This window comes from Plectropomus leopardus, chromosome 6 (genome assembly GCF_026936395.1).
Source record: "Plectropomus leopardus strain MGB_pleo_1.0 chromosome 6, ASM2693639v1, whole genome shotgun sequence".
Lineage (NCBI taxonomy): Eukaryota > Metazoa > Chordata > Actinopteri > Perciformes > Serranidae > Plectropomus > Plectropomus leopardus.
Genome location: NC_142181.1, coordinates 7,248,500 through 7,262,408, shown reverse-complemented (window position 1 = coordinate 7,262,408; position 13,909 = coordinate 7,248,500). Strand labels below are relative to the sequence as shown.

The following is a 13,909-nucleotide window of genomic DNA, read 5'->3' as shown; positions in this document are numbered from 1 at the left end:
TTCATGGCTGTCATGTCATTTGTGTAAATATCAGACACCATGGTCTGTAAGCCAAGGTCACAGGAAATATGAAGCAACAGCGCCCCCAACAGGACACTGGGTAGAAATGCACACAGTGCAGGATTAACAGGGTAACCACTGGAGGCCCACTATACTGCAATAACACAATATAGATTACAGCACATGTGAATGCAATAATTAGCCAAATAATGAATTATTACATGTATTTTAATATGTTGTCAAAGTGCATCATAGAGGATTCATATAGCAGATATAATCTCTCTTTTTCTACACAGCCAAGATTTACAATACATTCAAACACTGGCAGAGTAGCCGGTCGGTCAACTTGTCTAAACACGTAGTGATAACACACAGTCGGTCAACACTGATGAGCTCACTGTCTATTCCAAAGATGAGGTTTTTGTTCTTGTGAATGAAAAAATAATGTTCTGTCATTTCCTTTTTCTATAATAGCGCAAAAGGTTTCCACAAAAATGTATCTTACAAACCAGCACGTAGGAATGTCTGTGTGGGCGGGGGGGACGGTGTGATATAAGGGCATAGAGGACATTTCGAAAAGGGGAAAAAAAATACTATGATGACAAAAACACCATTTGTAATATTACTGGCCAATCAGAGTGCTGTATTTTGTGCCTGCTGTACCTTCTTCTATGCTACCTGTCAATCAATAAACATAAAGTGTATTACGCCATCATGTGTCTTCTAATGGTGTGTCAGCTTGTAAAACAGCTCAAAATTAGTGTGATTTTCAGGCGATACAGTCAAAGATCAAGTCATGTTAAACATTAAATATAAATGATCTATTATGGCTAAAAGCCAAGTCTGGAGTTTGGTCCAAAAACAGTGAAAAAGCCACTGCCGATGACTTTATTTGTCCTGGAAAGCTGATAAAACGCAGAACAATCCCTGCTGTGCCCCTGAGGTGACTTAAAGGCTACTTGTGGCAGCGGATTGACCTCCTGCGGTCTGTGTTGACTACGGAGCGCCGGTCGCCTCGGGGCCAGCAGAGGCCTGTTTGTCCAACACTGACTCGATGTGGCTGAGCAGGGAGGAGAAAAACTGGGGCACTCCCTCATAGCCTGACACAGAAAAGAGTGTCAGAACATCACGGCATCTGTGTGTGTCTGTATGTGTGTGTGTGTAGCTGCAGTACCTGGGAAGATGTTGATGTCGATGACAGTGAGGGTGTGTGTGTGTATGTTGATGATGACGTCCACGCCAAACAGAGCCATGCCGAGCTGAAGTTGGAGCTCTCTGACCAGCGCGGCCATGGCCTCTGAGCTGGGAGGAGGCAGGCAAGGCATCTGCTCGTCCAGCTGAGGGGTCAGCGGGAAAACGGACATTATTAGGGCGGAGTTTACCCCAGGCCGATGCCAAATGAGTGGAGGTCTACTTGTGAAACTTTTAATAAGCCGTTTGAACACCTTAACCCTCTGAAACCTGGAGCATCTTTGCTTACACAAGTATTTAAACCTTTGAGCCCAGAGCAGATTGGTGAGATTTCCATAAAAAATAAATGAGAGAAAGGCAATGAGCAGCTTGGTTTAGAAATGTTCCACAAATTGCAAGGAATTAGTAGATTTAGAAAATTACTTTTTAAAAAGGCTAGAGAAAAAAGAACAAGCTATAAAAAAAACCCCTGTATATTTATAATACTTACATATTTAAAATTATGTTACACAATTATTAGAACTTTTTAAAGCATGCTTTCCAAGTCCTGTTTGTTTTTTTTCCCCTTTTTTTGATTGTTTCTTTCAAGTTGTAATTATTTTCTAGTTTTCAGGTTATTTTCTTGTAATTTTCATAAATTTATTTCTATTTTTTAGGTAATTTTTTTGGTGCCCATTGCCTTTCCCCAAGTTTTTAAAAGAAATAAAGCAATTTGTCTTAGGTTTAAAAGTGTTAAATGACATCACTATGCTTGTTTGTGCAGGGTTGCAGATATATTAGCCCTAAGGTTAGGGTATCAAACTGAGAAAATGGGGTAGAATTGAGCTTAGACTTTGTTAAAATCAGAATTGCTTCATACTGACTTCATCTAAAATAATTAAGGAAATATGAGAAAGACATTTTGTCACAGAGAAATTTACTAGTTTGAAACTTTGATGCATGCATTGCATGACATGTGAACTCGAGTCCTGCCACTTACTGCTGTGAGATCAGAGTTCGACTCCGGCTTGGACACCTGATGGCTGTTGAAGAAGATGGTCTTCCTGTCTGCAGAGACGTCCCAGTTGGAGTGGATACAGCGAACAGACAGAGAAAGACAAAACAAGGAAGCATGACAAAGGACAAAGCCAGACAAAGCAGGACATGTCTTGTAGGGACTTTGCTGTAACTTGTTCAGAAAAAGCGACTGCAACATTCATTCTGCATTCAGATCTTTTACTGAACAACTGCTTAGTTTAACAGTGACAAGAGCACATTTTTGTTTCTACCAGCAAAACACATAACTCCCCTTCTGGTCACTTCTTCTTTGTTGGATTTTAACTTATGCATCTCACATGCAACTCTGGTTGTAACATGACTACCACCCTGTGGTCTGTTTAAGTTACTGTGCACACTATTTAACCCTTTGAAACCAGGATCAACATCTCTTTTCTTGTGCTGCATTTAGACGCCTTCCAAAAACTATCTAACCGTTTGAAACCTTAGCAAATTGGTTTGATTTCTTAAATAAAATGTTAGAAAAAGTAGTAGTAATTATCAATTACTACATGAATTACTGTGTGAATGAAATAAAGATACAACATGTTCGGACAGGACAGGACAGGACAATACATCACAGGAAAGGAAAAGAAATAAGGTAAGAAAATGAAAGGAGAATGAAAAAGCAAGAACAAGACATTAAAAAGAGGGAAATAAAAACATGGCAGGAAAATAAAAGGTATCGAGAACAAGACAGAAAAGCGAGAGAAAAAATGGACAAGACAAGAATCAGAAGGAAAGGTAAGTAAAGGGTAAGAAAGGGGCGAAAATGTTGAGAAAAGGATGAAAATCTATACATCTGTATATATGTATCTATTTGCTGGTGTGTTGCAGACTGACCACAGGGGCCGCAGGGGAAGTTCTTGAGTGAGGGCCTTTCTACGCAGAAGTGTCTGTCTCCGACCACAAACATCTTGTGCAGAACAGCCCCGTGGTTGACGAAGCTCTGGAGCACACAGGGAGGACGGATATCAGCCAGACTCCCTGCACTGAAGATCAGAGACATCTGCAACACACACAGATACTGCTCAGACAGAGAGACAAAAAACAACAAAAAAACAGCGAATAAACAACCCAAACATGACTGCACAGGTACAATGTTAAAGCACCACTCACCTCATGGGACAGGGAGCCATGTGCCACCCTGGTTTTACAAACTGGGGTCAACACAGAAAAGGAGTAAGTGTTTATGGCTTCTGTCATACTTCACAAGGAAGCAAAACGGAAAGACAGAAAACTGAATTCAGCACTGTGACACGCATTTAGGGGCCTAGCACACCACTGATCACAAACCTACTCTAAACTAATTACCTTAAAGAGGACCTATTGTGCTCACTTTCAGGTTTATTTTCGTATTTTGGGTCTCTTCTACAAAAATTTTCATGCTTTTATTTCCTCATACTGTCTGTGCTGAAACACCTGTGTTCATCCTTTGTCTGAAAACACTTTGTTTTGGAGGGTTTTGTCTCTTTTTTATCAAAAAGCCAATCAACAAGTTTCTTACCGTTGACCAAACATTGACTGTGATGATAATGCATTTATGGCGTCAAGTCGGTAACTTGTGTTATAAAATAAGGTTATCAATGTTTGCATACTGCCATGCTTTATAGTTAAACGTTTGCTTGCTTGCTCCAGCCAGTAGATACATATACTAAAATGTGCAACAGATACGGTATTTCCGAGGAGCACATGAAGGCAGCATAAGCACCTGGAGCAGATGACCATTCAAAGATATGTCAGAAACTGACGTGATGTGAAACTTGCCTCAAAAGTAGAAAAAAAAACATTTGAAGCCTAAGGTTTTTGCTCACAGGGATTAGTCTACTTTTAAATTCAGTATGTTAACATGATTACTGAAAACTTTGGTCAAGTTTGAACATCTGATACTTATTACTGTACATGAAACTACTTTACCAGGGTTCATACAGCTTAAGACAAGTAATATATTTAAGACTTTTTAAAGGATTAAATCGAAGAAAATGTTTACAATAACAAAAATTTAGGAAAAAAACACGAACCCACATCAATTACTTAGGGTTAGGAACAATTAAAATAAAAATTAAAAAAATACATTTTTTTGGTCAGAATAAAAAGTTGGAATATCTACTTAAAAATCAAATCCTTCTAAAGTGGAACACGTGGAAAACAAATATTATTATAAAAGTTGCATTTAGTTTGCCTCTAAAAAAGAAAAAAAAACCCAACTATTAATTTGTCATTTGATTAGATGTGGTACGTGTGTTTTTCTTTCTTTATCTGTGTGATCGTAATTCGAGAAGCATTCTGTTAATTATTTAAAATTTAATTATTACCAATTATTTTGAGATTTTACAATGCAACATCAAAATTAAATAAAAATAAAATCCAATTTTTTTCAGCATTTTTAAGACTTTTGCAAGATTGATTTAATACATTTTAATACCAATTAAGGCCTTATTTTTAAACTATTGAATACAATGCCTTTAGGACTTTTTAAGGATCCGTGGGAAGGAAAAGCAAAACAGGTCCCCTTTAAAGTTAAATTAAACATTCTGAATTTATGAAAATTGAAAACGTAAGAATGAAATAAGGCAGAAGGTAAAAGGCAACAGACAGAGTAAACTGACTGAGAGGAAAGCTGAGACCCTGGCTCATCACAGCCTGCTGAATGGATGACAGGTCACCAGCGCTGTGGATCTCCAGGTAAGGAGGACTGCAGATGCGCCAGTCTGAACAGAAGATAACAGGAAACACAGATGTTTGTATCTATAAACAGCAGTTTACTATTATATGCACCGTAGAGCTGCAGCTCACCTTGGAGTGAACTGTGCAGCTTGCTCATGATCCGATATGAGGCAAAGCGGTCTAATAGCTGAGTCATGGCAGGCAGGGGGTCCAGAAGAACTGTACGGGGATGAGCTGACACATAGCTCTGAAATGTAAAAGACAGATCATCTCACTTCTAATAATTGCTCAATAAACACAGAGCGGCATTAAAAAAAGTCCTGTCAAAAAGGTCTTGATTGAACAAACACAAAAAGATGGTATTTTAACCGCCTTACCTCGAAGTTGGCGAGGAGCTGCTTTGATTGGCTGTCGTGCTCAGCCTCCACAATGACATCAGACAGCTTGTGAACGATGGCGTCGAAGGGTCCTTGGGGCCCCAGTGGCTGAGTGAGGTCAATCTGACAAAAGAAAAATCACTGTTACATCCGATATAGTGGATCTGTCTAATTATAGTGTTATAGTACTTTTCATACCACTTATCTTAAATATTTGGGAAAGTATGTGAAGTAAAGTAGCATTTCTGCATTGGTGTGATGCACTCAGTTCAAGTGGTGACCTGAGATTTGTTTTTTCCCTCGGATTCGCCAGTGTGCATGAGGGAAAAAGTACTTCCTGCACAAAATGTTTTACCAATCGATCCTGAACACTTCAAAGTAGTGACCTATGAAGATATTTGCACCGCAAAATTAATGTCTGCACAACTGTACAATTCCTCCATTGCACCTCTTGTACATACACTCTGTGTTATTTATGTTCTATTTTTCATATTTTAGTTTTATATTACTGCAAATATCTCATTTGTTTATTATAATTTGACCATTTTGATATTTGTTTCTGCCTCTTATGACATACTGTAGGCTATGGCTGGGCGATACGGCTTTAAAATAATATCTCAGTATTTTTCCGTTATATCGCGATACACGATATATCTCTCGACATTTTGAAATCTCCTCAAAAATATTGTAAACTAAATGCAACTAAATGCTGTAATACTAAAATGCAAAATTATCAAATTAATGACAGTTACAAATAGTTATTGTCATAAAATAAAGATACATAGTGTTCTAATAGTGTCTAATAAAATAGTGTTATGTTAAATCAAGTACTGTTATAGTGAAGTTAAATAAAGTATTGCTATAATTAAATAAATTAAAGTGGAGCGAATACGCTTTTTGACGAATTTTGAGTAGGCCGGTTGGTGTGAGTCAGTTGTGCTGAATCCCCATGTTCGGTATCGCTTTCTATCTCCTCCATGTTTTCATGTTTTGGCGCCATGCAATGTGTAGACGATGTGTGAATGAAATAAACAATATAAGCAGAATATATAGACATTCATTTATCGTCAGACGATATATTTCGTAATATCGGCCCTACTGTAATGATAAAGGAGAAAGTATTCTGTCCTGTGCTGATATTCACATGCAGTGAAATGTGTTAGCAGTTACAATGTTCACAGTTGACAGATTGTAGGAGTGAGCTGCAGGTGGCTGTGACATGGATTACTAAAGTTGTGGACATATGCACATGACACGTGTGTGTGTGTGTGTGTGTGTGTGTGTGTGTGTGTGTGTGTGTGTGTGTGTGTGTGCAGGTGCACCCAAACCACTGTCACTCTCTCTAACTGCTTAACCTCTAGAGTAAACCTCTCTGTGTGCATGTGTGTGGGTGTTACGGCATCTATACAGACAAAGTCATGCACAAAGACAAACATCCATCCGTCTTCACGTGCACACACGAAGAGACAATGCAAGAGACACACAGTTCCAGCCTTAAAAAATGGAAAATCCTCCTCCTCACTTCTCACCACACACCTGGCCTTTCTTCATCCTTTTATTATACATCTTAAAGACTGTAATGATGTCAAATATATGTGAAAAAAACCTACCTCCACCACTTCCACTCCATGGTCCCTGCAGGAAAAATACATTAATGTTTATGTCATGGGTGAATCACCAGAAGCTCCATGAAACAATATCATCACAATACTTAAGTCATGATATAATATTATCGGAATTTAAAACTTTGCGATTTTGCGATTATCGTAATAATATACTGTATATCATAATATTTTGTGATTACCTTTTTTTCAACTAAAAATATGTCCCCAGAGAAAAACTTTATGAATATCTGTTTTTTCTAATAAAACAGTTTTCATTCAAATCTATCTGTCAATATTAAGAGTTTGTAATATAACAAACTCAACACAAAATTTCTGTTTAAATGACTTCAGCAAATGTTTAATCAAAACTGAAACTTTGAACGTCAAATACAGCAACATCCCAGCAACTATTCTCATAAAGTCAACTGAACATCTAAATAAAAAATGAATAAATAAAAATAGCTCTCAGAGGTTGTTTGTGTGTGTGTGTGTGTGTGTGTGTGTGTGTGTGTGTGCTTCACAAAGCTATTATCAGCTTAAATTAGGTAATTTTACAGAATAAACCATTTAACCGTTTTTTAAACAGTTTTACAAGACTGAGGCTTTCTTTTGCTTTTAAATTGATTAACTTTATTGGTGATCATTATAAAACGCTGATACAAAGAAACAGCAAAATGCCAAATATCGGCCTCAATAATTGGCCAGGCTGATAATCTGTCGACCCCTATAATACATTCGTTATTTGTCGCTTTCTATAGGATCCCTTGCATATATTTTTAGGGGCCCCACTGTGAAAACACGAAGGGGGCCCATTCATTGTTTACTAATAAAAATCTCTAAAAAGATTTCAACTTACGCACAGAAATCTGCAAAAGCGTCCAGGTTCATCCTCCTGCGTTTCTTATCGCTGAGCCAGAAACCAACCCTGCGGCCCGACATTAGTCTGTGTGTCCGGGGACCACCGGCAGCCAAATGACAGCAGAGACACACAGAGGGAGACAGGGAGGTCTGAGTCTCGCTCCTGTCCATCCAACCCTCCCACTAATATTTCTGCCGCCGACACAACCTCAGTGTTTTTTAAAAAGCTTCGCCTGATTCATAACTTTCGCCCACAGGTGAAAAAAGAGAGAGAGAGGCTGTCTAACTGGTAAAGTCACTTGACTTCCTTATTGCTGCCATCCAATAATAAGTGAGGCCAGCGGTGGAGCTGCGCCTCTCACATATAAGTGAAAGAGAAAGTAAAAAAACCTTGCAGGGAAGTTACTCCATTATCCAGTTTTCATCGCACAGTAGCAGCTCCGCATGCTGTTTCCTATCTGACTGAAAGGAAATATTAATATTATTTAGGGAGATATAAAGATACATTAAAGTGCTGCCAAGTTCATCTAAGGTCACGAGGACGAAAAAAAAATGTCGCGCGGTTCAAACGCAGGTTTCGACCGACACATCACCATATTTTCACCGGAGGGCCGCCTGTACCAAGTCGGTAAGAGAGACACTTTCCCCGGAGTTTTAGCGCTGGAGTAACGGGTGGACTTGTTACCACGCAGTCTAATGCAACAACTGACGGTTACTTTATTAACAAAACTATATAACAAGAGTATTATCATGTAGCTGAAGAGGTTAGCTTACCCAGTGGAGGGCAGTAAGCATCACAAGTTCTATTCATTTTACATTTTAAGGTTAAATCTGACGTTTTTTTGTAAAATACTCTGCCTTTTCAAAGTAAAAGTCTACTCTGGTTATGATATCACAGGTTAAAGTGTGTTAAGTTCTGTCATTTTCATTATTTGCAGTTAAAGTAGGCCAGAAATTGCTCGGCTAACTTGTTCCTCAAATGAAATGCAATAAGGGACTGTGCTTAATTTATCAGAGAAGTGTGGCTGAAGTTTTGTTTTTATTTTATTGTGAGCCTCCCTGAGTGTCTGGGGGGGTATGCATGCATCATGCTCCCTCCACCATAAATAACCATATTTTACAGTTTCTGGTGCTGCTAAATGGTGTGTTTTTTGGAGATTTTTAAAGAATAAATGCTTTTCAAACCCCACTCTGGGAGTTTTAAGGTTCCTAGGGTATTTAATGAATGTCCCCCCTTAGTCAAATCCAAAAACATAGCTCCCTCCACAGAGCTTAAAAAATATTTAAAGTGCCATCTCTGTTTTGCACCACTCCCTCCCCTCTCATAAATAATGAACAGTCCCTTATACTGATGCTTTTGGAAGAAGAAACTAACATGCAGTTCTTCACAGAGAAACAGGATATCACATCCTGCACTGCTACATCAAAAACCTTCTATCATGTTTTTTTAAATTATTATTTTAATTGTATTGTGTCACGTGTCCTGTTGCAGAGTATGCCTTCAAAGCCATCTCCCAGAGCGGGCTGACGTCTGTGGGGGTCCGGGGGAAAGACACCGCTGTGGTCATCACACAAAAGAAAATACCTGTAAGATATTAAAAGAAACTCACTCACACACACACTCAGTCAGTCAGATGATTCAATCTGAGTCCAAGCGAAACAGTGAAGCCTCAACCGGAGTCGTGAATCTAGTTTTTTGCTGAATCAAATGTTTGAACATATACCAGTTCTCATATTACCAAGCCAGGGACTACTTTTATTGTATCAAGCTCTTTCAGGAGTTTAAAATCAAAGCTGTATTTTGTCCATCTTCTGTCAGTTTCAAAGATGAGCCTAACATCTGATTATAATGTGTTTAGTGCTGATATTTAAACCTGCACAGTCACACTGTGTCATGTGCATTGACAGTTTCGTAGTTTGGATGTGACACTCTGTCCTTTTCCCGCCTGCAGGACAAACTGCTGGACTCCTCCACCGTGACCAACATGTTCAAACTGACACCTCGCATCGGCTGTGTGATGACCGGCCACGGCGGTACGTACTCAGCACGCACACAACGCATCATTGTTCATTTATTGACTGTAAATATATATATTACTATCAGCTGTCAGTCATCCACGTTTGTTAACTTTGATGATATTTATGTCTGGGAGATCGTTTGGTTTTAATATAGTTAAAACGCTGTCCCCTCTCACTTGTCTCGACAGCGGACAGTCGCTCCCAGGTTCACCGGGCACGAGTGGAAGCAGGAGAGTGGAAGTATAAATTTGGTTATGACATCATGGCAGACGTGTTGTGTCGCAGGTTGGCGGATATCTCTCAGGTCTACACACAAAACGCTGAGATGAGGCCCCTCGGCTGCTGTGAGTGGGCTCATGATTTCTGCCTCTTCATCAATAATCACTCTGTGTAGTTCAGGGGTCGGCGACCTTTACTATCAAAAGAATCTGTCTGGAGCCGCAAAACATATTTGAGATTTAAAATGAAGGCAACACAACACAGTAAGCTTATCAATATTATTAATGGGTCTATATGGGCATTCGTTAATATGTTTTAGCACTATTTATTATTTTTTTGTTACATTAACTTTGCAGCGTTGGTGGTAAAAATTAACAGATCTATCCATGCACTATCAACTTCTCCATTTTCCTCTGAGACTATCTTGGGTTTTGAATCCATAGCTTGTCAAGTTTTTTTGATTCAGGACCGCCCACCACTTTTCAAATTTGGCAACATTTTGCAGAAAAAGCACCAAAGCCAGAGAAATATGATGCATATTTTAGTTAATGAAATGCTATTACATGTGTACAGGCTACATATTTTGCAATTGAAAAATGTCATTTTAAACCTAAATGATGAAATTAAAATCCTTTAAAAAAAAAAAGAAAAATCGCTATTAAAAATCCATATAACAGGAGCCATATGGAGAAACAGGAGCCAGTGGAGACGGGCTAAAGAGCCGCATATGGCTCCAGAGCCACAGGTTGCCTACCCCTGGTCTAGATCAATCGATCTTTTTTTAATTTTTTTTTTTCAGTATATATCAAAAGTGCAGTGCCAAATGGTCATATGTCATTCATATATATATATTTATATTTTCATATAGCAACAGCAGCTGGCATCAATGTGTCCAAAGAAATGTGGATTAAGTAAACATAAATAAAGGTGACAAAAAATAAAACAAAAAAAAATAAAATAAAATAAAAAAATACACGTATATAAATGTACTTAAAAAAAAAATCTCACAGATGGGACGTAGTGCTACTGTGCCAGTTTTCTGCTGATATCTTACCTCACCTTGATAGCGGCTGCTCAGGAGACGTTCCTTCGCCTTTGATTTTCATTTCCATGATGCTTCTTTATTCCCTGTCATGTCTTGAGAGATCAGGAGCTTCTTCTCCTGCAGCTTTGGAGGTGTGGATGCAGGAAATGAAGACTATCAAACATTAAACTCGCTGTATTCGCTCTTCTTCAAAAGTACAACTTATTTCTTTGAGACAGAAGTTAAACCAAACAAAAACAGGCATGTAAATCGAAATCCCAGGTCACTGTCCTTTGGGTAACATAATTAAAAACTCTGTCCTTCTCTGTCTGTCTCAAGCATTATCAGCTGATTTGTTTTAGCTGGACAGCAATCAGTGTCCTAGCTGCCTGCCTGCTGGCTTATTGTGGGTCTTGTAGTCTTTTACTGGATGCCATGATGGTTTGTAGTCCTTGCTGCACCACAGGGAGGGAATGTATCTCACAACATCACATCCCTTTCAAATAACTGAGCAGCCAAACTAATCCTAAAACAATGACTTAAAACATCCCTTTTATTTTAGCAGAACCTATTACTTTTAAATACGCTTTTATTCTAGTTTTTTTTTATCTGATTTTATGCTCATGCATTCACCTTGTAACACTTTGAGATTTGTTCCAAATGTATAAATAAAATGTATAATTATAATTATTATTAAGTGTAACAGCTTGCCAGGGACCATTGAAATTGGCTGAATATACAGTAAATTCTCATATATGGGGGGCATTTTCTTTATAATGATGTGAAGGTGTTGCACTCACCTCCTTTCATCCTCCTCCTTTGCTCTCGGCAGGTATGATCATGGTGGCCATCGACCCCCAGCAGGGTCCCGTCCTGTATAAATGTGACCCTGCAGGTTACTACTGCGGCTTCAGAGCCACGGCGGTCGGGGCCAAACAGACAGAGGCCAACGGCTACCTGGAGAAGAAACTGAAGAAAAAGCCCGATCTGACCCATGACAGGACAGTGCAGGTAAAGTGAGAGTCACCGAAATAACAATGAGACGCCTCTGTGTGTCTGAGGTGATCAGCACTCACCAAACTTTCCTTCTCTCCAGTTGGCTATATCGTGTCTGTCCTCTGTCCTGTCCTTGGACTTCAAGGCCAGTGAGCTGGAGATCGGCGTGGTCACCAAGGAAAAACCGAAGTTCAGGTAACTTCTCTTTGACCTAATATTAGTCTGTTTTGTGTTATTCCATCAGATAGGAGTGTGTGATGAATTTATGCTGATGTAGGGTGTATTTTGTCCATCTTCTGTCAGTTTCAAAGATGAGCCTAATATCTGATTATAATGTGTTTTTTGTAAATGCAGCGCTGATGTTTAAACTTGCACAGTCACACGGTGATGTGCATTGACACAGTTTTGTAGCAGCTGGCACTGTTGTACATTAACTTTAGTGATTAAACATCTGTTATCTTACATTGTTTACTCAAGTCCTCAAACTGCGAATGCACTGTATGATTCAAGCTCGTTTTTGACCTGATTTTCAGCTGCACAACTTGTTTTGGAGTAAATTTCAGCTTTATCGGGTGTAGTTTGCCATGCAGTGCATACAGGGGAACAAGGATTAATTATGGCTCTGATGCTTTGACAAATTTCTGATGTCAGAAACTTTGGTCGGCTGTTATTGCTCATCAGGCTCTCGTGCAGTTGAAGCGTGGAGATTTGTAAATTTTGGCTTCACATCGCAGATGATTTACTTCCACAGTGGGAGTTGGAATTAAACAACGTTTCTAAAACAGGCTGAAATCGTTCAGTTTAGGTCCGGCTTTACGCTTTGTTTTATTCCTCTCTTCTCTGCTAATTTTAACCATTTTCACTTTTCATATCTCATCGTTTCTCTCTTCTGTAGGATGCTGTCAGAGGAAGAGATAGAAGGCCACCTGGTTGCCATAGCAGAGAGGGAGTAAAAGTGCCCTCACAAACTACAGGCTGCGATAAATCAGAGTATTTTTCATTTTGCTTGATTTATCCCAATTTATTAACAGTCTGAAGAGAAACGTATCCATGTGTGTGTCCGGGAAGGTTAATCATGCACACTTAAAAATACACTATTAAGAATTGATTTAGGATTGAAAAAAACATACAAAAGTAGCACAATGTTTAAATTCTGGCACATAAAACCATCTTTAACAACACATTCAGCCTCCATAACTTCATATTTCCATGTCTGAAATACAACAGTTTTTGGATGCTTCTTATTTTGTATGACTTCAGCTGTTCTTGTTTGGATGTGTACAGAATATTTGCCATACAGCTTATTTAATACTGTAGGTTTTTGTGACACCAGGCTTGTTGTCATCTCTCCACACATCATTGTCAACCTCTTTTAAACAACTGTTATAATAAAATAGATGAGAAAAGAAGACGTTTTTTGTTTATTTGCTTGAAGTTAATTACTTAAAAATGGATCAACAGTTCTGGTTTCTCTCTCAAATTTTGCCAAATATCCATTTTTAACAGTATCCCACTTGTTGAACAGCAGATGGCATCAGTGAGGCGATAATGTGAGGCTGGCAGCTAGTTCACTGATTCGAGGGCAAAGACGAGAATAAATGGGACTACTTTTTTCAATAAACAATGGAAAAGACAATGAATGCATCTCAAAGTGCTTCACTATAACAAATCCAACACACACACACACACACACACAACAGTAATGTAGACATCCAATCAAAACTATCTTATACGTTAAACAGATATGAAAAAATACACATAGGCAGAGTTAAACGGTATTTATGGATTATAAATGCCACACTCAGCGATGAAAATCCCCAAATAAGTTTTGATAGGATGATCAGGAAAGCTTTAAAGCGAAATCTCCGGCCAATATTAAGTAACATTGTAGCCATACGCATGCTGGTACAGCGAGTTAC

General features: G+C 38.7%; 2 protein-coding genes across 4 annotated transcripts; one reads left to right on the top strand and one right to left on the bottom strand.

Moving 5' to 3' along the window:
* Positions 1-210: 210 nt before the first annotated feature.
* Positions 211-11,933, bottom strand: LOC121942983 (inositol-tetrakisphosphate 1-kinase-like). Of its 3 annotated transcripts, XM_042486321.2 has the most exons (11): positions 11,795-11,933; positions 11,030-11,138; positions 6,881-6,905; positions 5,271-5,393; positions 5,023-5,140; positions 4,836-4,937; positions 3,346-3,386; positions 3,070-3,235; positions 2,171-2,238; positions 1,175-1,337; positions 211-1,100 (listed from the first exon to the last, which is right to left on the bottom strand). In XM_042486321.2, exons 2-11 carry the CDS (start codon positions 11,080-11,082, stop codon positions 997-999), a joined length of 963 nt encoding a protein of 320 aa, XP_042342255.1. In that variant the 5' UTR covers positions 11,083-11,138; positions 11,795-11,933; the 3' UTR covers positions 211-996. The 3 variants fall into 3 exon arrangements, 2 of the variants coding, with proteins under 2 accessions (XP_042342255.1, XP_042342254.1); XM_042486320.2 differs by lacking the exons at positions 11,030-11,138; positions 11,795-11,933 and adding an exon at positions 7,731-8,091; XR_015776774.1 differs by lacking the exons at positions 211-1,100; positions 11,030-11,138; positions 11,795-11,933 and adding an exon at positions 7,731-8,091 and having other exon boundaries at positions 1,256-1,337; positions 2,171-2,746.
* Positions 8,220-13,399, top strand: LOC121942984 (proteasome subunit alpha type-6-like). The gene is made up of 7 exons (XM_042486323.2): positions 8,220-8,360; positions 9,225-9,319; positions 9,685-9,766; positions 9,940-10,095; positions 11,827-12,005; positions 12,091-12,185; positions 12,886-13,399. Exons 1-7 carry the CDS (start codon positions 8,285-8,287, stop codon positions 12,941-12,943), a joined length of 741 nt encoding a protein of 246 aa, XP_042342257.2. The 5' UTR covers positions 8,220-8,284; the 3' UTR covers positions 12,944-13,399.
* Positions 13,400-13,909: the final 510 nt, after the last annotated feature.